The sequence below is a fragment of the Mesoplodon mirus genome (genome assembly GCF_964341445.2).
Source record: "Mesoplodon mirus genome assembly, chromosome: 5".
NCBI lineage: Eukaryota > Metazoa > Chordata > Mammalia > Artiodactyla > Ziphiidae > Mesoplodon > Mesoplodon mirus.
This window is the reverse complement of record NC_138980.1, coordinates 75,130,522-75,158,355: the sequence shown is the minus strand read 5'-3', so window position 1 is coordinate 75,158,355 and position 27,834 is coordinate 75,130,522. Positions and strand designations below refer to the sequence as shown.

The window sequence follows — 27,834 nt, the reverse complement described above, 5'->3', positions numbered from 1 at the left end:
TCTTTCCTATTCTGGTTCCCTGGGCAGATCCATATGAATCAGTGTCACCTTTAAGCGAGGGAGAATCGTCTAAGCGAGGGAGAATCGTCCCAGACAACCAGAGGGCATGCCCCTGCCCTCTTCCCAACACTCCTGAAGCTCACACAGAGTGAATGATAAAAACAATTTTTAAAGATGACTACTTAGAAGTTAGCAGTACTTATATAGAGCGTTAAAAATAATTTTCATACCTTATGAAAAATAATTTTCACACCCTAGGGATCAATCTTAAGGAAAAAAATCAAAGTCACGTACAGATATATTCATATAAGTTGTAATAGGAGATAAATTGGAAGCTGCATGAGAATACTTTGTTATAATATTAATATTAAAAATAATGTTCAGGGAAAAATTTAACTGCATGAGAAGTAGAAAGGCAGGATAAATAAATATTCAGCATTATCTAAATTAAAAAAGATCTCAATGATTTAATCGAGATACATGCATTTAAAAATCATTAGCTATCTCTGGTTTTGAGGATTACAGCATTTCCTTCTTAATATTCTTCTATATTTTTCTACATTACTATAGGAACATTTTTTTTCCACACACAAAAATTTTTTTAATCTGCTCTAGGCAGGCATTTGTCCTACTTAGATTGTTTACGATTACACCCCTTTGCTTTTTCTCTGTCCATTTTCGGACTCATGACCCTGTAACTAGGTACAAGAAGCTTCTATTGAGAATTCTAAATTATTTCCCAGAAGACAAACGAGAAGAATTCTCCCAGGAGACGCTAGACACACATGAATAAAAGGAGAAAAGTTCTCTTCTGTTTTTAAGGTATAAAGCACAATAAAGAACATATCTGTCCAGAGCACTATGGCTTGTAAATAGGGTGAGAGGACAAGCAATACTGAAAAGCTGCAGATTCTCAGAGGCTGGCCTCCAAATTTCTCAGTAGCAGTCTGATCAACACTCACTGTCTTATACACAAATAAGATTGGCAAAGGTTCCAGATACACAATCTTCTTTACTTTAGAAGTAATAAAAGATTGTTTACTCACTAACCTTTCATTCTACAAGTATTTATCAGACACAAAATATAATTAAAAATAATCAGGATCCATCAAGTGCACAAATAAAGTTCACACTGTTGACGGTTTATCAATCAGTAACTATGACTGTAGCAGTCCAAACTTGAAATTCTGACAATATATGCAACAAGAGTGTGCACATCTCCTCCACTTTGACTTGAATAAATGTTTAAATTATTTGCTTACTGGTGGTCTGCTATGGTCTGAAGGTTTGTGTCCCCCCCACCACCCCCAAAATTCCTATGTTAAAATCTAAACTGCAAAATGATGGTATTAGGAGGTGGGGCCTTTGGGAGGTGATTAGGTCATGAGGGCTCTGGTACTGGGATTAATGCCCATATAAAAAATGCCCCAGAGAGCTTCCTAGCCCTGTTCTACCATGTGGACACAGCAGGGGGTCGGCAGTCCACAGTTAAAAGGGACTTGGTAGCTAGTTCAACTCCCCCACATGATGCAGGGACTGAGGGTCTTAAATATTCCTTAACATTGCAAATTAGCGCTTGAAATAGAAAAGGAATGCGTATCATCTGATTCCTAGTTTAATGTCTACTCTATCACATCAAACTGAGGAATCTGGCTCTTATAAACCTGCCCGTATCAAGGATTTAACTTATTTGCACCTAGTTTCTTTGGAAGTCCAAATGGGTTGTCCTGAGACAAATGTTGAGATGCTGCTATGAAGGTCTGTGTTCCTGCCAAATTCGTATGTTGAAATTCTAATCCCCAAGGTGATTAGAAGGTGGGGCCTATGGAAGGTGATCCAGTCATAAGGAAGGAGCTCTCATGACTGGGATTAGTGCCCTTATAAAAGAGGCTCCACAGAGCTCCCTAGTCCTTTCCACCATGTGAGCAGACAGCAAGAGGTAAGCAGTCTACAATCCAGAAGAGGGCCTTTACCAGGACCTGAGGCATGCTGGCTGCTGGTACCATGATCTTGGCCTTCTAGCCTACAGAACTGTGAGAAATAAAAGTTCTGTTGTTTATAAGCCACTTGGTCTGTGGTACTTTGTTAGAGCAGCCTGAACGGACTAAGATATGACCCATGAGGTGATTTCGGCAACCACACTTGAATTCTTACTCAGCTGTACGGACAAACGTCTTAATCTCTCTCTGTACGTGCTAAATCCAAACAAAACATGGAGTGCTGGAGGAGAGCAGGGAACATAAGGCACAATCACAGAAGAAGCAAAGAGAAAGAGATGCCTGTTGCATTAGTAATTTGTGAGCCTAAAATGAAACAGTAGATTCTAGAGTGTCACACCATGCTTACCACCTGCCATACTATGCCAGAACAATGAACTGTGTAGGAAGAATACATGTAAAGAAGGGTGAGCAAAAGGAAGCGCTCCAAATTTAAAATCATGACCCATGATGCTGCCATGGAAATCCCTCTTTCCCGGTGTCCCTTGGGAAGAGTTGGCTGGCTCCACTTCTGTGCAGGTGCTATGATGGGAGAAAAAGAGGAAGAAGGGTAGTAGATTATCCTGTGCTTGAGAATGTAAAAAGCACCATAGGTGACGTAAGGAACAAGAAAAAAAAATTAAGATTTAGTCTACTGAGGAATGTGGGATCTAATTAAGAGCCAATAACAGCACATCAAACACCCAGACTGTTTGTTGTTCAAAAATATAGCAGAAGGGGCTTCCCTGGTGGCGCAGAGGTTAAGAATCTGCCTGCCAATGCAGGGGACACGGGTTCGAGCCCTGGTCTGGGAAGATCCCACATGCCGTGGAGCAACTGGGCCCGTGAGCCACAACTACTGAGCCTGCGCGTCTGGAGCCTGTGCTCTGCAACAAGAGAGGCCGCGACAGTGAGAGGCCCATGCACTGCGATGAAGAGCGGCCCCCACACCGTGATGAAGAGTGGCCCCCGCTTGCCACAACTAGAGAAAGCCCTCGCACAGAAACGAAGACCCAACACAGCCAAAAATAAATAAATAAATTTATTTAAAAATATATATATAGCAGAAGAAGAAAGGAGAAATCAATGAGAAGAACTATAATTTCATAACTGAAGTATCCAAACACCAACAATATTTTTTAAACCTTTAAAGAATGTCCAGATTTATATTTGGATCAATAATGTTTCTATAAAATGACCAAGAATGAATGTTGTCTGATAATCTAGAGATGCATTTCAAGTTAAATAAAGGCATACTTGTTGCCTGACCTTTGTAAAACCAAAACACTTCCCCCTTACTGGTCCTGGCTTATTTTTACCATTTAACCTTACGTATATACCAATATTAAAAATTCAGCTCACTACATATGAAAAATGTTCACCATTGTAGGCTATTTAAAACACAAGTCAACTTTCTATAAAAAATACAGACATTTAAGAAATTCTTACGTAAACTTCTAATTTTGTTTTCTGCTATCTTCAGAACAGAGCATGATTATATGAGCACACTGCATGTAAGTATGTGTGACATCTTATGGGACCAATGAGAAGAGCACTCTACAAACAGGAAGTGTTAGGGGAGGCTTCTCCAAAGAGTTCATGGATGAATGGACTCTTAGGAATTCAGCAGGACTTTGTCAGGAGGACATGGCAGGAGACCATTCTGGATAAAAGGAGCAAATAGCAAGTTAAGATTCAAACTGAATCATCAAAGGACAGAATTATATTAGGTAACGAAGCCTGCAAGAACCTTCCAGGGAGAGAGAAGAACCAAAGGAAGGGACAACCAACAAAATTATGGGGCCAGAAGGGTGAACAGGTAGACTGGGGCCAGATGACAAAGGGATTTATATATCATATAATCTCAATACTTTAAAAACTAAATATTTCTGAGCTGTATTTCTAAGATAATTTATTTATAAATTAATACATGTACTACCAGTAAAAGTATTTTGTGTTCATTACGAAATACACACAAAAATCCACAGAAACTTAAAAAGATAACAGTACATATAAACTCTACTATTTTCTTCTCATGCCTTGTAGACTGTTTGCAAACTACATTTTAAGACACCTGAGCTAAACTACTGACCTTGCTAATTACTAAAAGAAAGAAGGTCTTCAAAGCAATAATTCCAAAACCAGTCATCAGTTTCTGGAAGACATCTCCTGTCATTTAACTGGCTTCTAGTCACTTATTATTATATATAGTAAAGCGACTCATTCAGTGACTTTCATATACATTTTATAACCACTCTTATCTTGTAGGGTTGAACAAAGAAACTGCTTTGTTTATTAAAGTGAGCCATTGTGAGTATAGGCTACAAGAAAATTGGGAAGGGCATAGTTGGCTGATTGGTGCCTGCTTGATTTTATCATTCCTACCTTTATTCTCCCTTTGTCTGATTCTTTAGCTTACATTTTTCAATTATCTTAAGATATACACATATTGTGGTAAACACGTTTTAGTAACCAGAAATAGATAAATAATAAAATTATTTTGTTAGCAAGAGGAACAAAGGGTTTTTTTTGAGTATTTTCAATAACAACAACAGGAACAGAAGCTGCTGACATTACTGGATGTTTTTTCAAGGCACCAAACACCGAGCAGAGCCTTTTATATATATAAAACAAACTTAGAAATGTCACACAACTTGCCCAAAGTTACACAAGAACCTAAACAAGCTTATAAAAAAACAGGCACTCTATCTTCTTTAATAGGCAATACGCTCTGAGGATAAACGGATGATGGTTCACATTTTCAAGGCATGTACACTCTGATGAGAGAGACAGACATTTGAATAAAAAATTACAATGTAATATAACGAATAGTCACAGGTATATGCATGGGATATTACAGGAATGTAGAGATGTGTACCTAACCCTACCAAGAAAAAATCATAGATTCCTCCCATGAGTTGATGTAAATTATTTAAATTAACATTTTTAATTTTAAATTAAAATCCTTAAGTCATACCAGCCACATTTTAAGTGCTCAGTAGCCACGTGTGCCTGGTTACTATCATTTGGAAACCACAGACATAAAACATTTCCATCACTGTAGCAAGTTCTATTGGACGGAACTGGTTTAAACTATATGCCAGATAAATATACTAGATCATCAGAATTTCTGATAGGTGGTGTTTGGCAATGAAAAGATTTAAGAGCATAAAAGAAGTAACATTGGGCTTCCCTGGTGGCGCAGTGCTTGAGAGTCCGCCTGCCAATGCGCGGGACACGGGTTCGTGCCGCGGTCCGGGAGGATCCCACATGCCGCGGAGTGGCTGGGCCCGTGAGCCATGGCCGCTGAGCCTGCGCGTCCGGAGCCTGTGCTCCGCAACGGGAGAGGCCACAGCAGTGAGAGGCCCGCGTGCCACACACACACACAAAAAAAGAAGTAACATTGTTAAAAGATTCTTTTAGGACTGACAGAAGTAAAATGAATGAATTAGCTGGAGGCAGCGGATAGGGGAAGATGTAAGGAATAAGATGTAAGGAAAAGGAGTAGAGACATCAGAGAGAAGAGAAACACAAATCTTAAAATCAAATAAAATGATTAAGCAGATATTTTTAAATGTAGAGATCATATAACACTTTTCAATTAAAAATATTCTCCAAAGTTCTTAAAATGAAAAAATATTGCTTTTACAATGAAAGCTGGCTGGGAGTGTGGGAGATGCTATTACAACATTTCTAAAAAGAATGGCAGTGAACACTAAGGAAATGACGTGGGGAAATTGAGAGGAGGGCACAAACATTTGAGTGGAAGACTCTATAGATATCATTAACTGATTAGACCTTGACTGTGCACACATGTGTTCTATCAGCAACCATCATGGAAGACAGGCAGACGCAATATTACCATCCTCAATTTTTAGAGGTAAAGCAACCAAAGCACTGATTGTTTAGGTGAAATATCCCAGTCACAGAGTAAGTGAAGGAAGGATTTAGACAGATGGCTCATCTAAATACTAGACTATTTTTACTTGGCTTAATTACCCATCCTATTCACTGAATATTGCTCCCTATCACCTTTATGCTATTTTGAAATATCAAATACATCCTCCCCAAAGATCGAAACTCTGAAATCACAGAGAATATTCAAAGACATTTAAATCTGTTGCCAGCTCTGAGAGCAATACCCAAAGGAGTTTCAAGAATGTTATTACTGTTATACAGTAGAACTGCTCTTTTTAACAATTAAAAAAAAAACTTTCACATTGAGACTGTGGTTCTCATCTTTATACAAAGCAATGTATATGACAAAACTATGAAAATATTTGATAAGAATAAATCATTTTTTTCAATCATTCTAGGCATTCACTTAGAAAGTAACTGAAAAACATGCAAAGATTTTAATGTTCACAAAATCTTGATGTACAGGTTTGGATTAATAATAATTAAGATAAAGAAAATTACATTTATGAAATATTTTGTACATCTTTAAGAATTTTTTGACTTTCAGCATTCTAACAAGAAAAAGTTGATGATGGGTTCCAAATGAAAAAAGAAAATGTCAGATTTCCACTGCTATCTAAAGTAATGATTCTCCTGATCTCTCTGAACTGCTGACAGTAGAATGAGGGACTTGCCTGGTGGCACAGTGGTTAAGAATCTGCCTGCCAATGCAGGAGACATGGGTTCGAGCCCTGGTCCGGGAAGATCCTACATGCCGCCGAGCAACTAAGCCCGCGCCACAACTACTGACCTTGTGCTCTAGAGCCCATGAGCCACAACTACTGAAGCCCGCATGCCTAGAGTCCGTGCTCCGCAACAAGAGAAACCACCGCAAGGAGAAGCCCGCGTACTGCAACAAAGAGTAGCCCCTGCTCGCAGCAACTAGAGAAAGCCCGCGTACAGTAATGAAGACCCAATGCAGCCAAAAATAAACAAAAACAAAAACAAGACAGTAGAATGAAAGAAATAAAGATCCTTATAGTAGTCATAAAACCAATTATCTACTGCATGTTTTCACAAGTACTGCTTAAGATTTTTGCTACTAGAACTTATACCCATCCTTCTCTAACTATTCCAAAACAGAAGAGGAAGGAACATGCCCAAATTCACTGTATTAAGCCACCGTCATGCTGATTCAAAACCAGATACAGACGCCATAAAAAAAGAAAATTACAGGCCAATATCTTTGATGAATACAAATGTAAAAATCCTCAACAAAATATTAGCAAATCAAATCCAAAAATACATAAAAAGGATCATACACAACGATCAAGTTGGATTCATTCCAGGGTTTCAAGGATGATTCAATACACACAAATCAATCAATGTGATACACCACATTAAAAAAAGGAGAGACAGAAACCACATGATCATCTCAATTGATGCAGAAAAAGCATTTGACGGGCTTCCTTGGTGGCGCAGTGGTTGGGAGTCCGCCTGCCGATGCAGGGGACACGGGTTCGTGCCCCGGTCTGGGAAGATCCCACATGCCATGTAGCGGCTGGGCCCGTGAGCCATGGCTGCTGAGCCTGTGCGTCCGGAGCCTGTGTTCTGCAACGGGAGAGGCCACAACTGTGAGAGGCCTGTGTACCGCAAAAAAAAAAAAAAAAAAAAAAAAAAGAAAAAGCATTTGACAAAATTCAACATCCATTCATGAAAAAACTCACCAAAGTGGGTATAGATGGAATATATCAACATAATAAAAGCCATTTACAACAAACCCACAGACAACATCATACTCAATGGTGAAGAGCTGAAAGCCTTCCCACTAAATTCAGGAGTAAGACAAGGATGCCCATTCACCCCTTCTCGTCAACATACTACTGGAAGTCCTAGCCACAGCAATGAGACAAGAAAAAGAAATAAAACGTATCCAAATTGGAAGGAAAGAGGTAAAACAGTCACTATTTGCCGATGACATGATACTCTCTATAAAGAACCCTGAACTCTCCACACACAAACCCTATTATAACTAATAAATGAATTCGGCAAGGTAGCTGGATACAAGATTAATATACAGAAATCTGTTGCATTTCTTTATGCTAATAATGAAATATCAGAAACTTAAAAAAAAAATCCTGTTTAAAGTCGTGTCAAAAAAAGTAAAATACCTAAGACTTAACCAAGGAGGTGAAAGACATATACGCTGAAAACTATACAACACTGACAAAGGAAACTGAAGATGATACAAAGAAATGGAAAGATATCCCGTGCTCTTAGATTGGAAGAACTAATACTGTTAAAATGGCCATACTATCCAAAGCAATCTACAGATTTAATGCAATCCCTATCAAAATACCTATGACATTTTTCACAGAACTAGAACAAATAATCCTAAAATTTATATGGAACCAAAGAAGATGCAAAATGCCAAAGCAATCCTGAGGAAAAAGAACAAAGCTGGAGGCATAACCCTTCCAGACTTCAGACTATACTACAAAGCTGTAGTAATAAAAACAGCATGGTGTTGGCACAAAAAGAGACATATAGATCAATGGAACAGAACTGAGTACCCGGAAATAAACCCACACAACTATGGTCAATTAATCTACAATAAAGGAGGCAAGAATATACAATGGAGAAAAGACAGTCTCTTCAGCAAGAGGTGAAGAGAAAAGCTGGATAGCTACAAGTATATCAGTGAAATCAGAACATTCCCTCACATCATATGCAAAAATTAACTCAAAATGGTTTAAAGACCTTGTAAGACATGACACCATGAAACTCCCAGAAGAGAATATAGGCAGAACATTCTGTGACATAATCATAGCAATATTCACTTAGATCAAACTCCAAAGGCAAAAGAAATAAAAGCAAAAATAAACAAATGAAACCTAATTAAACACAAAAGCTTTTGCACAGCAAAGGAAGCCATCAACAAAACAAAAAGACAACTTACGGAATGGGAGAAAAATATCTGCAAATGATGGGACCAACAAGGGGTTAATGTCCAAAATATACAAACAGCTCATACAACTCAGTATGGAAAAAAAAAAAAAATCAAAACATGGGCAGAAAACCTAAACAGATATTTCTCCAAACAAGACATACAGATGGCCAACAGGCACATGAAAAGGTGCTCAACATTGCTGATTATTAGAGAAACGCAAATCAAAACTACAATGAAGGGCTTCCCTGGTGGCGCAGCGGTTAAGAATCCGCCTGTCAATGCAGGGGACACAGGTTTGTGCCCTGGTCCGGGAAGACCCCACATGCCACAGAGCAATTAAGCCCAGGTGCCACAACTACTGAGCCTGTGCTCTAGAGCCGGCAAGCCACAACTACTGAGCTCGTGTGCTGCAACTACAGAAGCCCAAGCGCCCAGGGCCAGTACTCCACAAGAGAAGCCAGCACAATGAGAAGCCCGCGCACCACAGCAAAGGGTAGCTCCCACTTGCTGCAACTAGAGAAAGCCCACATGCAGCAACAAAGACCCAACACAGCCAAAAAAAAAAAAAAAAAGAAAGAAAGAAAGAAATAGAAGAAGAAAAAAAAAGAAAAACTACAATGAAGTATCACCTCACACCAGTCAGAATGGCTATTCTGAACAAGTCTACAAATAATAAATGCTGGAAAGGGTGTAGAGAAAAGGGAACCCTAGTACTCAGTTGGTGGGAATGTAAATTGGTGCAGCCACTATGGAAAACAATATGGAGGTTCCTTAAAAAACTAAAAATAGAGCTACCATATGATCCTGAAATCCCACTCCTGGGCATATATCTAGAAAGGACAAAAACTCTAATTTTAAAAGATATATGCACCCTAATGTTCATAGCAGCACTACTTACAAGAGCCAAGACATGGAAACAACCCAAGTAGCCATCAACAGATGACTGGTTAAGAAGATGTGAGATAGATAGATATAAAAAGAGAATATTACTCAGTCATAAAAAGGAATGAAGTATTGCTATTTGCAGCAACAGGGATGGACCTATAGAATATTATACTGAGTGAAGTAAGTCAGAGAAAGACAAATATTAAATGATATCACTTAGATGTGGAATCTAAAAATAATACAAGTGAATCTATAGGCAAAACAGAAACAGACTCATAGACACAGAAAACAAATTTAGGGTTACCAAAGGGGCTGGGGCCCTGGGTCAAGGAAGGAACAAATTAGTAGTATGAGTAACAGATACAACTACTCTACATAAAACAGATAAGCAACAGGATTTACTGTATAGAACAGGGAATTATACTCACTATCTTGTAATAACCTACAATGGAATATAATCTGAAAAAAATAACTGAATCACTCTGCTGTACACCTGAAACTAACATAGTATAAAATAAATGAAAAAAAGAAAAAGATTTTTGCTATACTACCTTATCTAGATCAACTATCAATATGTAGAAATTTGGCCAGATACATAGGTTTCATTTAAAAGTAAAGTAAAACGTCTTAATACTGCATTTTCTGAGTTGCCTGAAACATATCCATTTTAGAAAAAAACAAAACAAAACGCTATTACTTTAAGAAATAGCATATGCAAGTAACATGACCAAATATCATTCTCTAACGCAGTCTAATAGTTAAAAAGTCAGTTTTGTCTAAGTGGAATCAACTTAGTCCTCCCCTTCCCATGAGCTGCCAAATCTCTGACAGTATTCAGTAAGATAACCACTTAAAACTAGCTAAACAAGTCTTTACATGTGAAAATGCCAAACTCAGAGTCATCAAATGGACAGAATACCAAGCAGTGTGCCTATTGCTTTCTGGTCCAAACAGGAAACCAGTATATCCTAGAGAGGACAACCCACAGCTACCAAGAGAAAATATGGAATCTCTCTAGACTTCACAACGTGACAGTAAAAAAATTTGAGAAAAGAACACACTACAGTTGAGACTAGAGTAAGCAAGTAATCAATACACACACACAAACTATGCATTCTGCCTCATACAAGGAGAACCAAATAGTCCAATTAAAGATACTTTAATTAAGCAATTCAACTTAGAATTTTTTCTAAATAAACCAAGATAAGGGCATATATAACCACAAAATTACTTAGCACTTTATTTAAAAAAAATAAAAAACTAGGAAAATCTACATGACCAAATACTGGGAACTGAGTAAATAAATTATGGCAATTCTTACAATGGGAGTACCACAACACTATTGAGAATAATGTTGTTAAAAAAAAGTAACATTCAAAGATGTTCACATTATATACATAAGTTTTTAAAAGTTACAAATCAGATCATATACTTAAGCTTCATGAAGTTAGCCAAAAAGCTCACATATCTACCTACATGTTGAAAACCATTTTATCCAAGAATATACAAAATGTCATCAGTGGTTACATAACTGAGTGATGGAACTAACCAACTTTTAGTTTTTCAAAAATAGACAAGTTTCATTTGTGTAATAAGGCAAAACTTAAATTAGCTTAAATTAATTAGTGACAGGGAAATTTACTATATAAAAAGAAAAAGTGGGAATTCCCTGACACTCCAGTGGTTAGGACTCGGCACTTTCACTGCCATTGGCCTGGGTTCAATCCCTGGCCAGGGAAGTAAGATCCCACAAGCCTCATAGCATGGCCAAAAAAATAAAGAAATCATTAAATAATAAAAACAGAAAATGAACTTTATGTAATTAAAAATTTGAGGACCATGTCATATGTTATTGTTTCATGTCAGCAACAGAACGTGCTCAATCAATGAAATTAGGCAAATGGAACAAACTCCTAAGAGCTGCTTAAATTTAACACTTATTCTAATACAAACAACTCCCTAAATAATCCTCCTTATTCCTAACATGGAATGAATGAATTTCTCTTTCTGACAAACAACAGAACTAAACATACCCTTGGGAATTTGGCTGCCATCAATCTCTAGACACTTTTTATATTTTGGGTGATCATGACTCCTTTGAAAACTTATAAAATACACCTGAATTTATTCTTTCTTAGCCTATCCTTACTTCTTGATTCAACTACTTCTACTTCTCAGTAGTTGAATTACAAAATTAAAGACTTCTGAAGAGGCAGAACACCTAAATAGACATTTCTCCAAAGAAGACATACAGATGGCCAAGAAGCACATGAAAAGCTGCTCCACATCACTAATTATTAGAGAAATGCAAGTCAAAAGTACAGTGAGGTATCACCTCACACCAGTTAGAATGGGCATCATCAGAAAATCTACAAACAACAAATGCTGGAGAGGGTGTGGAGAAAAGGGAACCCTCTGGCACTGTTGGTGGGAATGTAAATTGATACAGCCACTATGGAGAACAGTATGGAGGTTCCTTAAAAAACTAAAAATAGAATTACCATATGATCCAGAAATCCCACTACTGGGCATATACCCAGAGGAAATCATAATTCAAAAAGACACATGCACCCCAATGTTCACTGCAGCACTATTTACAAAAGCCAGGTCATGGAAGCAACCTAAATGCCCATCGACAGACAAATGGATAAAGAAGTTGTGGTACATATATGCAATGGAATAATACTCAGCCATAAAAAAGAATGAAATTGAGTCATTTGTTGAGATGTGGATGGATCTAGAGACTGTCATACAGAGTGAAGTAAGTCAGAAAGAGAAAAACAAATATCGTATATTAACGCATGTATGTGGAACCTAGAAAAATGGTACAGATGAACCAGTCTGCAGGGCAGAAGTTGAGACACAGATGTAGAGAACGTATGGACACCAAGGCGGGGGGAACCGCGGTGGGGTGGGGATGCTGGTGTGCTGAATTGGACGATTGGGATTGACATGTATACACTGATGTGTATAAAATTGGTGACTAACAAGAACCTGCAGTATAAAAAAAACAAACAAAAAACACAACTAATACTAAACTTTCCTTGGGTTATTTGTATGGAAATATGTTAATATCAATGTTTCAAACATTACATGAAATTTCTAAAAATCTTATATGTTCTGGTATAATGTTATAAGTCATAATTCTAGTTATTACTTTAAAATGTATATCTCAGAAATAACTAAATTTCCTTGTCAATTGCATTATTATGAACTTTCATCAAATCTTTAACTGTGGTCATTTTTAAGTCTTTTGTCATTTACAGACAGTTCTGGGTGTACTCTGATGCTTTTGCAAAAATGTTCCTATAAAAGGGTTTCATCTTCAAGGAATTAACGTAAGAGACTCTGACAAGTACAGGTTTCTGGTAACTGACCGTACTGCTAAACTGAATAAGCATTTTCAGAACTTTAATGGAAAACTGATGAATTCATAAAAGTGCTAACAAAAGATCAAGATGAAAAAAAAATTAATTACATGGGACTGAGTGAACTGATGAGGATGATTATAATTTTTGTGACTTTCTGTTTGAATTAAAAAAAAATCTCACAAGGATTCAGAGGCAAAAATTATACAAATCAATTTTCACTTCAAAGTAAAGGAGCTGTTACAGTGGAGAACTACTGGACTGAAAGTCAATATTATGATATAGTGTGAGTGTGTTTCGTGTTTGATAATTGCAACCATTGTTGCCTTTGTTGTGGTCAGCCATTTACAATGGAGTAACTTTATCTCTTGTAAAAATAAAATACAGTGTGTGTGTTAAAAAAAAAAAAAAGAAAAAAAGACTTCTGAAGAAGTATTTCTACCCAACTCAACATAGCAGAAGCATTTAAAAAAATTTTATAGATATACTTACCTGCCCCAGATTTTACATGTAGAGCCCCAAGTGCTGATATTATCAAAAATATATGTAGATCTTCAAGATGGCAGAGGAGTAAGACGTGGAGATCACCTCCCTCCCCACAAATACATAAGAAATACATCTACATGTGGAACAACTCCTACAGAACACCTACTGAACACAAGCAGAAGACCTCAGACTTCCCAAAAGATATATATATATTTTTTCCTTTTTCTCTTTTTGTGAGTGTGTATGTGTATGCTTCTTTGTGTGATTTTGTTTGTATAGCTTTGCATTGCATTTACCATCTGTCCCAGGGATCTGTCTGTCTGTCCTTTTTTTAGTATACTTTTTAGCGCTTGCTATCATTGTTGGATTTGTTTTTCAGTTTGGTTGTTCTCTTCTTTCTTTCCTTCTTTTTTTTAATTACTTTAAAGTTTTATTTATTTATTTATTTATTTATTTTTTGGGGGGGTATGCAGGCCTCTCACTGTTGTGGCCTCTCCCTTTGCAAAGCACAGGCTCCAGACGCGCAGGCTCAGCGGCCACGACTCACGGGCCCAGCTGCTCCGCGGCACGTGGGATCTTCCCAGACCAGGGCACGAACCTGTGTCCCCTGAATCGGCAGGCAGACTCAACCACTGCGCCACCAAGGAAGCCCTAAAATTTTATTTTAATAACTTTATTTTATTCTTTTCTTTCTTTCTTTCCTTTTCTTTCACCCTCCCTCCCTCCCTCCCTTGTTTTTCAGTTTCATTGTTCTCTTCTTTCTCTCCTTTTTCTTTAATTACTTTAAAATTTTTATTTTAATAACTATTTTATTCTTTTCTTTCTTCCTCCCTCTCTCTCTCTCTCTCTCTCTCTCTCTCTCTCTCTCTCTCTCTCTCTCTCTCCTTCTTTCTATTTTTATCCTTTTTCTTCTGAGCCGTGTGGCTGACAGGGTCTTGGTGCTCCAGCCAGGGGTCAGGCCAATGCCTCTGAGGTGGGAGAGCCGAGTTCAGGACACTGGTCCACCAGAGAACTCCTGGCTCCACGTAATGTCAAATGGCGAAAGCTCTCCCAGAGTACTCCATCTCAACACTAAGACCCAACTCAACTCAACCACCAGCAAGCTACAGTGCCAGACACCCTACGCCAAACAACTAGCACGACAGAAACACAACCCCACCCATTAGCAGAGAGGCTGTCTAAAATCATAATAAGGTCAAGACACCCCAAAACACACCAGCGGACGTGGTCCTGCCCACCAGGAAGACAAGATCCAGCCTCGTCCACCAGAACACAGGCACCAATCTCCTCCACCAGGAAGCCTACACAACCCACTGAACCAACCTTAGCCACTGGGAGCAGACACGAAAAAAAATGGGGACTACAAACCTGCAACCTGCGAAAAGGAGACCCCAAACACATTAAGTTAAGCAAAATGAGAAGACAGAGAAACACATAGAAGATGAAGGAGCAAGGTAAAAACCCACCAGACCAAATAAATGAAGAGGAAACAGGCAGTTTACCTGAAAAATAATTCAGAGTAATGATAGTAAAGATGGTCCAAAATATTGGAAATAGAATGGAGAAAATACAAGAAATGTTTAACAAGGACCTAGAAGAACTAAAGAGCAAACAAACAATGATGAACAACACAACAACTCAAATTAAAAATTCTCTAGAAGGGATCAATAGGAGAATAACTGAGGCAGAAGAACAGATAAGTGACCTGGAAGATAAAGCAGTGGAAATAGGTGCAGAGCAGAATAAAGAAAAAAGAATGAAAAGAATTGAGGACAGTCTCAGAGACCTCTGGGACAACATTAAACGCACTAACATTCGAATTATAGGGGTCCCAAAAGAAGAGAAAAAGAAAGGGACTGAGAAAATATGTGAGGAGATTATAGTTGAAAACTTCCCGAACATGGGAAAGGAAAGAGTCAATCAAGTCCAGGAAGCACAGAGTCCCACACAGGAGACACACAAGGAGAAACACATCAAGACACACATTAATCAAACTATCAAAAATTAAATGAAAAGAAAAAATATTAAAAGCAGCAAGGGAAAAACAACAAATAACATACAAGGGAATCCCCATAAGTTTAACAGCTGATCTTTCAGCAGAAACTGTGCAAGCCAGAAGGGAGTGGCAGGACATATTTAAAGAGATGAAAGGGAAAAACCTACAACCAAGATTACTCTACCCAGCAAGGATCTCATTAGATTTGAAGGAGAAATTAAAACCTTTACAGACACTCAAAAGCTAAGAGAATTCAGTACCACCAAACCAGCTTTACAACAAATGCTAACGGAACTTCTCTAGGCAGGAAACACAAGAGAAGAAAAACACCTACAATAACAAACCCAAAACAATTTAGAAAATGGTAATAGGAACATACAGATCGATAACTACCTTAAATGTAAATGGATTAAATGCTCCAACCAAAAGACACACACTGGCTGAATGGGCACAGAAACAAGACCTGTATATATGCTGCCTACAAGAGACATCCTTCAGACCTAGGGATACATACAGACCGAAAGTGAGGAAATGCAAAAAGGTAGTCCATGCAAATGGAAATCAAAAGAAAGCTGGAGTAGCAATTCTCATATCAGACAAAATAGACTTTAAAATCAAGACTAGTACAAGAAAAAAGGAGGACACCACATAATGATAAATCCAAGAAGATATAACAATTGTAAATTTTTATGCTCCCAACATAGGAGCACCTCAATACATAAGGCAAATGCTAACAGCCATAAAAGGGGAAATCGACAGTAACACAATCATAGTAGGGGACTTTAACACCCCACTTTCACCAATGGACAGATCATGCAAAAGGAAAATAAATAAGGAAACACAGCTTTAAATGATACATTAAGCAAGATGGACTTAACTGATATTTATAGGACATTCCATCCAAAAACAACAGAATATACTTTCTTCTCAAGTGCTCATGGAACATTCTCCAGGAATAGATCATATCTTGTGTCACAAATCAAGCCTTGGTAAATTTAAGAAAATTGAAATCGTATCAAGTATCTTTTCCGACCACAACGCTATGAGACTAGATGTCAACCGAAGGAAAAAATCTGTAAAAACTATATAACACATGGAGGCTAAACAATACACTAAATAACCAAGAGATCACTGAAGGAATCAAGGAGGAAATAAAAAACTACCTAGAAACAAATGACAATGGAAACACGACAACCCAAAACCTATGGCATGCAGCAAAAGCAGTTCTAAGAGGGAAGTTTATAGCAATACAATCCTACCTCAAGAAACATCTCAAATAAACAACCTAACCTTACACCTAAAGCAATTAGAGAAAGAAGAACAAAAATACCCCAAAGTTAGCAGAAGGAGAGAAATCATAAAGATCAGATCAGAAATAAATGAAAAAGAAATGAAGGAAACAATAGCAAAGATCAATAAAACTAAAAGCTGGTTCTTTGAGAAGATAAACAAAATTGATAAACCATTAGCCAGACTCATCAAGAAAAAAAGGCAGAAGAATTAAATCAACAGAATTAGCAATGAAAAAGGAGAAGTAACAACAGACACTGCAGAAATACAAAAGATCATGAGAGATTACTACAAGCAACTCTATGCGAATAAAATGGACAACGTGGAAGAAATGGACAAATTCTTAAAAAAGCACAACCTTCCGAGATTGAACCAAGAAGAAACAAAATATAAGCAGACCAATCACAAGCACTGAAATTGAGACTGTAATTAAAAATCTTCGACAAAACAAAAGCCCAGAACCAGATGACTTCACAGGCGAATTCTATCAAACATTTAGAGACAAGTTAACAGTTATCCTTCTCAAACTCCTCCGAAATATAGCAGAGAGAGGAACACTCCCAAACTCATTCTACAAGGCTACCATCACCCTGATAGCCAAACCAGAGAAAGATGTCACAAAGAAAGAAAACTACAGGCCAATGTCACTAATGAACATAGTAAAAATCCTCAACAAAATACTAGCAAACAGAATCCAACAGCACATTAAAAAAATCATTCACCATGATCAAGTGGGGTTTATCCCAGAATGCAAGGATTCTTCAATATATGCATATCAATCAATGTGATACACCATAGTAACAAATTGAAGGAGAAAAACCGTATGATCATCTCAATAGATGCAGAAAAAGCTTTTAACAAAATTCAACACCCATTTATGAGAAAAACCATCCAGAAAGCAGGCATAGAGGGAACTTACCTCAACATAATAAAGGCCGTATATGACAAATCCACAGCCAACATCGTTTTCAATGGTGAAAAACTGAAACTATTGCCTCTAAGATCAGGAACAAGATAAGGTTTTCAACTCTCACCACTATTATTCAACAGACATTTGGAAGTTTTAGCCACAGCAATCAGAGAAGAAAAAGAAATAAAAGGAATCCAAATTGGAAAAGAAGTAAAGCTCTCACTGTTTGAAGATGACATGATACTATACACAGAGAATCCTAAAGATGGTACCAGAAAACTACTAGAGCTCATCAATGAACCTGGTAAAGTAGCAGGATACAAAATTAATTCACAGAAATCACTTGCATTCCTATACACTAATGATGAAAAACCTGAAACAGAAATTAAGGAAACACTCCCATTTAACACTGCAACAAAAAGAATAAAATACCTAGGAATAAACCTACCTAAGGAGAAAAAAGACCTGTATGCAGAAAACTATAAGACACTGATAAAAGAAATTAAAGATGATACAAACAGATGGAGAGATATACCATGTTCTTGGATTGGAGGAATCAACACTGTGAAAGGACTATACTACCCAAAGCAATCTACAGATTCATTGCAATCCCTATCAAACTACCAATGGCATTTTTCACAGAACTAGAACAAAAAATTTTAGTTTGTATGGAAACACAAAAGTCAACAAGTAGCCAAAGCAATCTTGAGAAAGAAAAATGGAGCTGGAGGAATCAGGCTCCCAGACTTCAGACTATACTACAAAGCTACAGTAATCAAGACAGTATGGCACTGGCACAAAAACAGAAATATAGATCAATGGAACAGGATAGAAAGCCCAGAGATAAACCCACGCACATATGATTGCCTTATCTTTGATAAAGGATGCATTAATATACAATGGAGAAAGACAGCCTCTTCAGTAAGTGGTGCTGGGAAAACTGGACAGCTACATGTAAAAGAATGAAATCAGAACAGTCCCTAACACCATACACAAAAATAAACTCCAAATGGATTAAAGACCTAAATGTAAGGCCAGACACTCTAAAACTCTTAGAGGAAAACATAGGCAGAACACTCTATGACATAAATCACAGCAAGATCCTTTTTGACCCACCTCCTAGAGAAATGGAAATAAAAACAAAAATAAACAAATGGGACCTAATGAAACTTCAAAGCTTTTGCACAGCAAAGGAAACCATAAACAAGACCAAAAGACAACCCTCAGAATGGGAGAAAATATTTGCAAATGAAGCAACTGACAAAAGATTACTCTCCAAAATTTACAGGCAGCTCAATATCAAAAAGACAAACAACCCAATCCAAAAATGGGCGGAAGATCTAAATAGACATTTCTCCAAAGAAGATATACACATTGCCAACAAACACATGAAAGGATGCTCAACATCACTAATCATTAGAGAAATGCAAATCAAAACTAAATGAGGTATCACCTCATACCAGTCAGGATGGCCATCATCAAAAAATCTACAAACAATAAATGCTGGAGAGGGTGTGGAGAAAAGGGAACCCTCTTGCACTGTTGGTGGAATATAAATTGATACAGTCACTATGGAGAACAGTATGGAGGTTCCTTAAAAAAACTAAGAATAGAACTGCCATATGACCCAGCAATTCCACTACTGGGCATACACCCTGAGAAAACCATAATTCAAAGAGTCACGTACCACAGTGTTCACTGCAGCTCTATTTACAATAGCCAGGTCATGGAAGCAACGTAAGTGTCCATCAACAGATGAATGGATAAAGAAGATGTGGCACAAATATACAATGGAATATTACTCAGCCATAAAAAGAAACAAAATTGGGGCTTCCCTAGTGGCACAGTGGTTGAGAGTCCGCCTGCCGATGCAGGGGACACGGGTTCATGCCCCGGTCTGGGAAGATCCCACATGCCGTGGAGCAGCTGGGCCCATGAGCCATGGCCGCTGAGCCTGTGCGTCCGGAGCCTGTGCTCTGCAACGGGAGAGGCCACAACAGTGAGAGGCCCGCGTACCACAAAAAAAAAAGAAAAAGAAAGAAACAGAATTGAGTCATTTGTAGTGAGGTGAATGGACCTAGAGTCTGTTATACAGAGTGAAGTAAGTCAGAAAGAGAAAAACAAATACTGTATGCTAACACATATATATGGAATGTTAAAAAAAAAAAAAAGGTTCTGAGGACAGGAATAAAGACACAGACGTACAGAATGGACTTGAGGACACGGCGAGGGGGAAGGGTATGCTGGGATGAAGTGAGAGAGTGGCATGGACATATATATGATACCAAATGTAAAACAGATAGCTAGTGGGAAGCAGCCACATAGCACAGGGAGATCAGCTCAGTGCTTTGTGACCACCTAGAGAGATGGGATAAGGCGGATGGGAGGGAGAAGCAAGAGGGAGGAGATACGGGGATATAAGTATATGTATAGCTGATTCACTTTGTCATAAAGCAGAAACTAACACCCCATTGTAAAGCAATTATACTCCAATAAAGATGTTAATATATATATATATGTAAATTAAGTATACTGCATATGAACTAAGAAATACACATGAAATGTTCCTAAATATACTCACAGAAAGATAGCTGTTAATGTCCACATCATCAGTAATAGTTTGGCGTTCTCCTTTACAGTTAATTTTCCGAAACCTTCGTCGAGACTGTCTGGCAGGAATTTCTCTTTGTAGAATACTATCTTCATTATCTTTGGAATTCTCTACCTGAAACACATGTTCACATTCCTGATTAAACATCCAATTTTTCCATATTACTGACAGTCTATGGAGTTTTAACAGGCGCATAAGGAGGCTTCATTTACTACCTGCACGAAACTGCCTCAAGAAAACAGTCTGTATAGGACAATGCTCATGACTTCAAAAAGACTAAAGGTGACGTTATTATAAAGATTTGGAGACCACAGTTTCCTTCCAGGAAATAGTCCCTCTTGCTCACATAAACATACATCCTCTAAGTAAAGTCATTTACCAGAAATGAAGGCTGTTAACTACACCTACACATTCAGTAATTACAACTTCTGAGTTAGTCTAATTAAAAACTGCCTGGGGCCTCCCTGGTGGCGCAGTGGTTGAGAGTCCGCCTGCCGATGCAGGGGATACGGGTTCGTGCCCCGGTCTGGGAGGATCCCATATGCCGCGGAGCGGCTGGGCCCGTGAGCCATGGCCGCTGGGCCTGCGCATCCGGAGCCTGTGCTCCGCAACGGGAGAGGCCACAACAGTGAGAGGCCCGCATACCGCAAAAAAAAAAAAAAAAAAAAAAAAAAAAACTGCCTGATTATACACATATTTTATTTAGCAAACAATCATGGTTATGACCAGTGAATTGCTAAACAGTGAAACAAAAATGCTTTATGCATTATTTTTTGATGTCCATCTTAATGTGTGAAAATAGTCAAGAATAAATAAGGCTGGCATCTTCTAAGGAAGAAGGGAAAACTAACATTTATTGAGGGCTTATAATAGGACAGCATGGATATATATTATACTATTTAGTTTACACAACAGCCCTGTAATCAGGTATTACTATTTCTAGTTTATACATGAACAAAGTAAAATCCAAAAACATCAGCGACTTTTCAGTCTCACAACAGTGATACTTATTAAAGGTGACCTAGCATACAGGCCTGTTTCCAAAACCTATGCTACTGATACGAGACTACATTGCCAGGGGAGGGGGGGAGGGGGAGGAAAGAAATAGGTGAGGGAGATTAACAGGTACAAACTTCCAGCTGTAAAATAAATGAGTCATGGATATGAAATATACAGCATGAGGAATACAGTCAATAGTTATGTAATATCAATATCTTTGTATGATCACAGATGGTAACTGGACTTATTGTGGTGATCATTTTGAAATGTACAGAAATACCAAACCACTACTTTAAGTAAAAGGAACTAGCATAGTGTACTGGGTCAATTACACTTCAAAAACAAAGAAACTTATAGAAAAAGAGATCAGATTTATGGTTCCCAGAGGTGGGGGCTGAGGGGAGCAGGAATTGGATGAAGGCAGTCAGAAGGTACAAACTTCCAGTTATAAGACAAATAAGTACTAGGGATGTAATGTCAACATGATAAATATAATTAACACTGTCATATGTTATATATGAAAGTTGTTAAGAGGGCAAATCCTAAGCGTTCTCAAGACAAGAAAAATAATTTTTTTCTATTTCTTTAATTTTCTATCTATATGAGATGATTGTTGGTCACTAAACTTACTGTGATTTATCACTTCATGATGTATGTAAGTCAAACCATTATGCCTTAAACTGATACAGTGCTGTATGTAAATTATATCTCAATAAAACTAGAAGAAAAAAAAGACTACCTTTCCTATCTAATGACAGATTATAACATAATTTTTAGAAATTACTTTTACAAAGGAATATTAACATACTCTAAAGTAGACTTTATAATTAACCTCACATCCAATAAATAACAAATGGTAATTTCAAGCTTTTTCCCTCAACTACTTTTCCTGCTAATGTCATATCTCTTGCTGATATCAAAAATTTCCTAGTCACCCAAGTATGAAATTCCAACATTTCCAATTCCCCTGCTTGTCTTCCATATCTTATCTTCAATCATTTCTAAGAACCTGTGAAATCTTTGTTTAGAAATCCCTTTCACAATGCCTTTTCTTTCATTCCCATTACCACCATTCTTTATTAAAGTCTTAATCACTTCAGTCCTGAACTTGCTGCTTCTGTCATGTTCCTCTCCAATTCCATCAGGCATGGTCAGATAAATCATCACTGTGTCAGGTCTCCTGTTCAAAATGCTACAATGGACCTCTAATGGTTACCAAATAAATTTTAAACTATTATATTTGATATTCCAAGTCATACATGCTCCATTCCCAAAATATTTTTATCACTTTATCTTATACATGGAAGCCTGGAAAAACTGCTCCCATATCCTCCTCCCCACAAAAAATCCTCTCACATAAAAGCTCTAATGAGATAAGCCCAACTTCCTGATGATTTCTCAGAAAGAGGTGATGTCTAAGCTGTTCTGTAGGTTTGAGAGTTCAAGAGTAAGTGGCAGGGCTTCCCTGGTGGCGCAGTGGTTGAGAGTCCGCCTGCCGATGCAGGGGACACGGGTTCGTGCCCCGGTCCAGGAAGATCCCACATGCCGCGGAGCGGCTGGGCCCGTGAGCCATGGCCGCTGGGCCTGCGCATCCGGAGCCTGTGCTCCGCAACGGGAGAGGCCACAGCAGTAAGAGGCCCGCGAAACGCAAAAAAAAAAAAAAAAAAGAGTAAGTGGCAGCCAAGTCAATGTGACTATTCATGGGTCCCTATACATAAATAACTTACATTCTGCTAAGTAACTATTTATTTCCTCAATTTCTGTTATCCTATCCATGTTATCTTCATATGCTGAAACACTACCAATCATTTAAGACACATCTCAACCGCCATCTCTTCCATAACCACAAGAGACATTCCTTTTGACTGCTTTACCGTGTGCACACAACCTGGACTTCTCATAAACAGGACTGCCTTCAGGCCTTTACATACATATGCGTTATTTCTGCCTAAAAGCCCATGCCTCCTTTGCTAACATCTCAGCATCCTACACATACGTCATGACCCAGTTCAAACAACCCTACCTCTGCCTCAAGAGGTAGGTTCTACCCCTTCTATAGCACTAAGCATACTGGCCCATAATTATTAGAAAAGCCTACCTCACTACAAGCTACCTAGTATAGGAAGTGCATTGTATTTACATTCATCTTTGTTCACTTATTCAAAACATTTGCCAAAATGGGCATTACATTAAATTCTTTCTTTCTCCCCAAATATCTTAAGCCCTTGGAAGTATGTATAAGATACTCAAGAAATATACAGGCAGGCAGAATAAGTTACTGAATACTACTCTTCTGAAAAGTAAAATCCAGAAGAGACAGGGGCTTGATTTCCAACTTAAAACTACAGAATTTTGTATAGGTAGCAAATACGTGTCACCTCCTTGAGATTCAATTTCCTTTTCTAAAAAATGATGGGAGAACCATTGTATTTTCTAAATCACTATGCTAGGACAAGTACCAGAAACTATTACTTATGTCCTTTAAGGCTCACAACATAGCTACTCTTTCTGTGTTAACGGATGGTGCAGAGTCTCATAAAACTTAAGTATTTCACATAAGTGTGTGAGTAACAATTCAAAAACCAAGTGTGGGGACTTCCCTGGTGGTCCAGTGGCTAAGACTCTGCACTCTCAAAGCAGGGGGCCCAGGTTTGATCCTTGGTTGGGGAACTAGATCCCACATGCTGCAACGAAGATCCCACCTGCCACAACTAAGACCCAGTGCAGCCAAAAATAAATGAATGAATGAATGAATGAATGAATGAATATTTTTAAAAAAACAACAAGTGTGACTAAGAAGTTCATCTCCTTCATACTGCCCTATCCCACAGGATGAACTAGATTATTTACTTTAGGTAAAATTCCAGTATCATATCCATATTCTTAGATCTTTCAAAGCAGAGATTTAAACAATAAAGGTTTTTCAAAATAGAAACAGTAGTAAATTAAATTTAGGAAAGGAGTTTCTAGCCTTAAAAATGTGGGGAAAAGTACCAAATGAAAGGAAAAACCAAACAATGGATAAAGGATTAAGCACCTTTAGTAAAGCTCCCGCTCATTACAACTGAAATGTGAGTTTTAAAAATGAAACCTCACAAACACATACTGAAATGGCAGAAAAATAAGGAATCCAAATGCAAAGAAAGAAGTGAAAACAAAATGCCAGGAAGCTAGCTAGCAACAAAGCCCCAATCTAGCAGATGATTTCTCAACTTTAGAGACAAGACCTTCTACTTTCATGGTTGTAGGGAATGAGAGAGATAGGAAATAAAATAGAGAATCCAACAAAGGCAGGGAATCCAAAGGAGACTTACTCATTCCAAAGAGCTACACCCTCACTGCAAGGTTTAAGCCCATCTTGCAGAAGGGAGAGGAAGAAAACTTGCTTAGCACTGAGAAAAGGACTGCTGGGGGTGGAGGAAATTCAAAACAGAAGCCATCCTTCATGCAGGTCTGTAGTTTTAATTCATAGTACCTTAAGCACATAAAAAAATTTAAAGAAGTTCAGGACTAAAAACATACATGCAACTGGCAAAAACAAATCTAAAACCTCTCTGCAAGAATGCAACTTTAACCCAAACCTCAAGGAATTCCCACACCCAAAGTTCAACACATATGAAGTCATGTACAAATATACCAAAAAAACCCCACAAAAAACCCAAAACAAAAAACCAAAAACCCCAACAACAAAACCCAATCACGAGAGACCTAATGAGCAATAATGGACAGAAAAACGGTAGCAGAATCACACCTGCAAATATTCCAATATTGGAAGTATCAGAAAATATAAAGCTATAATAAAAAAAAAACTTTAAACAAAAAGAAACTTGAAAATGAGCCAGAGATTATAAATAGCAACCAAACAGGTAAGGATTCACCAGGACAAAAAAAAAAAAAAATTCCTCCCCAAGTGCCCTCCCCCCGCACTGCCAGGCTAGCAAAGAGACAGTAACAAGAGCCATCTACCTTCAAAAGAGGGATGAGAACATGGAAATATATCCTGTCTGAGACACAAGAGCACAGAGAAGGCCTAAAACTGAGGGTGGAACAGGAACACTTAGAAAAATCTTCCAAAAAACCAGTCCCACCCCTAAGCACAAAGTAACACTACAGGAATTTGATGGTGCGCTGAAGGTACCAATAACAACAACAAAAATCCAAACCTAACTCAATTCTAGCAGAAGAGGTGTGTTCATCTCCAGGCCTAAACACTGTCTACCCTCTGCCTTTATTGCTCTACATACAGTATCTAGTATCAAATACAAAATAACGACTCACATAAAAATAAAAAGGATTTAAAAAAAAAACCCAATCCACTGCCAAGAGACAAAGCAATCAACAGAGCAATCCCTGAAAATTAAGAGATGACCCAGATGAATATCAGACAGAATTTAAAACAACTATAATATGGTAATGGTTCAGCGGAAAAGGTGGACAATATAACTAGACAGATGGAGCAGACATAAGAAAAGTATTAGAGTAAAGAGAAAATGTCAGAAACAAAAAACATGGTACTAAAGATGAAGAATGCCTTTGATGAGCTCATCAGTAGACCGGATACAATCAAGTTAAGAATCAATGAACTTAAACATAGGTCAACAGAAATTACCCAAAACGAAACAGGGGCAGGGAGAGAGGAAGAGAGAGAAAGTAAAAAAGAAAAATGAAGGAATTAAATGGTGTATTAAGATATAACTAAAAAGAGGATTAGTGAATTGGGAAAACAGAGCTAAAAAAAATAAAAGAGTATGTACCACAAAGTCAGGATGAAATGAAAAACAAGAAAAAAATCTTAAGAAATATAGAGAATAGGACTTTCCTGGTGGTGCATTGGTTAAGAATCCGCCTGCCAATGCAGGGGACATGGGTTCAAGCCCTGGTCTGGGAAGATTCCACATGCCTTGGAGCAACTAAGCCCATGCGCCCCAACTACTGAGACTGCACTCTAGAGCCCGCAAGCCACAACTACTGAAGCCCACGTGCCTAGAGCCCACGCTCCGCAATAAGAGAAGCCACCACAATGAGAGGCCCACACACCACAATGAAGAGTAGCCCCGCTCACCACAACTAGAGAAAGTCCACGCACAGCAACGAAGACCCAACACAGCCCCCCAAAATAAAATAAATTTATTAAGAAAAAGATATATATAGAATAAGCTGAAAATATTTAACATATATTTAAACAAGGTTCAAGAAAATGATAATAGAAAAATGAAGACAATGTCCGAAGAGAAAATGAGATTTTTTTAGTTAAAAAAAAAAAAGACAGGGCTTCCCTGGTGGCGCACTGGTTGAGCGTCCGCCTGCCAATGCAGGGGACACCGGTTTGTGCCCAGGTCCGGGAGGATCCCTCATGCCGCGGAGCGGCTAAGCCCGTGAGCCATGGCCACTGGGCCTGTGCGTCCGGAGCCTGTGCTCCGCAACAGGAGAGGCCACGACAGTGAGAGGCCCGCGTACCGAAGAAAAAAAAAAAAAAGACAGCCCGAAGCTCTCCAACAAATCCAAATCAGGATACTTAAAAACTACAACTACAAATCCACACAGAAAAGATAAACAGAAGACTTTCAACGCAGCCAGAAGGAAATGATAGATCAGCTATAAAGGAAGGACATTAAATTAATAACTGACCTCTCAAAAAACAACAGATGCCACAAAACAGAATGTACGGACTGTTGAGAAAAAAAGGATTTTTCTCCTAAAATTGCATTAATAGCAAAACAATCCTTAAGAATAATACAAAATAAAGCTATTTTCAGGCAGAATTAAGAAAAAGGACAATACACCCAGTTGAAATGTTTACCAACAAAACCCCTTTATTAAAGAAAAATTTAAAGAGTGTGCCTCAGATATAACACAAATTGTCCCATAAGTAAGGTCTCAAATCCAAGAAATAACTAAAAGCAAAGAAATGCTAAATACATGGTTAAATCTGAGCAAATAACAACTGCATAAAACAATAAAGTAAGACAAAATTTGTGGAATAAGTAAGTAGAACTAAAATACTGGTCAAGAGCAATTACATTTGGATGTAGTGACCAGCATTAAACTTTTATCAACTTTACTACTTATTAACTTGGGTTATTTTTAAGTAACCTGGAATTATCAAGAAAAGAATAGACCAAATACAGTATCTAAGGGAGTACTGGGGGAGGGAGCTGAGAGTGGAAAAAAAGAACTTACTATATTATATAGAGAGAGTAAAAATAACAAGAGGAAAAAAAAGTAAAATATATACAAAGCACATAAAAGTAAATCCAAAAAGTAAAAGTAAATCCAAACCTGTCAGAAACCACAAAGAATGTAAACAGAAGAATCTTCTCAGGTTAAAAAAAAAAATCTTATACCAAATGCAGAAAAAGAGTTAGTTAACAGCCTTCAACTACTGAGGCCCACAGAATCCAGATACAAAGATGACAAAAAGAGTACTAGAAATTAAATTACGAGCTAACATCTCACTAAGAAATAA

General features: G+C 37.9%; 1 protein-coding gene across 6 annotated transcripts in view; it reads right to left on the bottom strand.

Annotated features, from left to right (window-relative positions):
- Positions 1–27,834, bottom strand: part of RAPGEF6 (Rap guanine nucleotide exchange factor 6) — a gene marked incomplete at its 3' end in the record, with an annotated part of 221,145 nt that overhangs the window by 118,637 nt on the left and 74,674 nt on the right. For all 6 annotated transcript variants that reach the window (XM_082623744.1, XM_082623747.1, XM_082623745.1 and 3 more), the window contains one exon: positions 20,340–20,483. In XM_082623744.1, the coding sequence (XP_082479870.1) occupies positions 20,340–20,483 (144 nt within the window). The remainder of the gene's footprint in view (positions 1–20,339; positions 20,484–27,834) is intronic.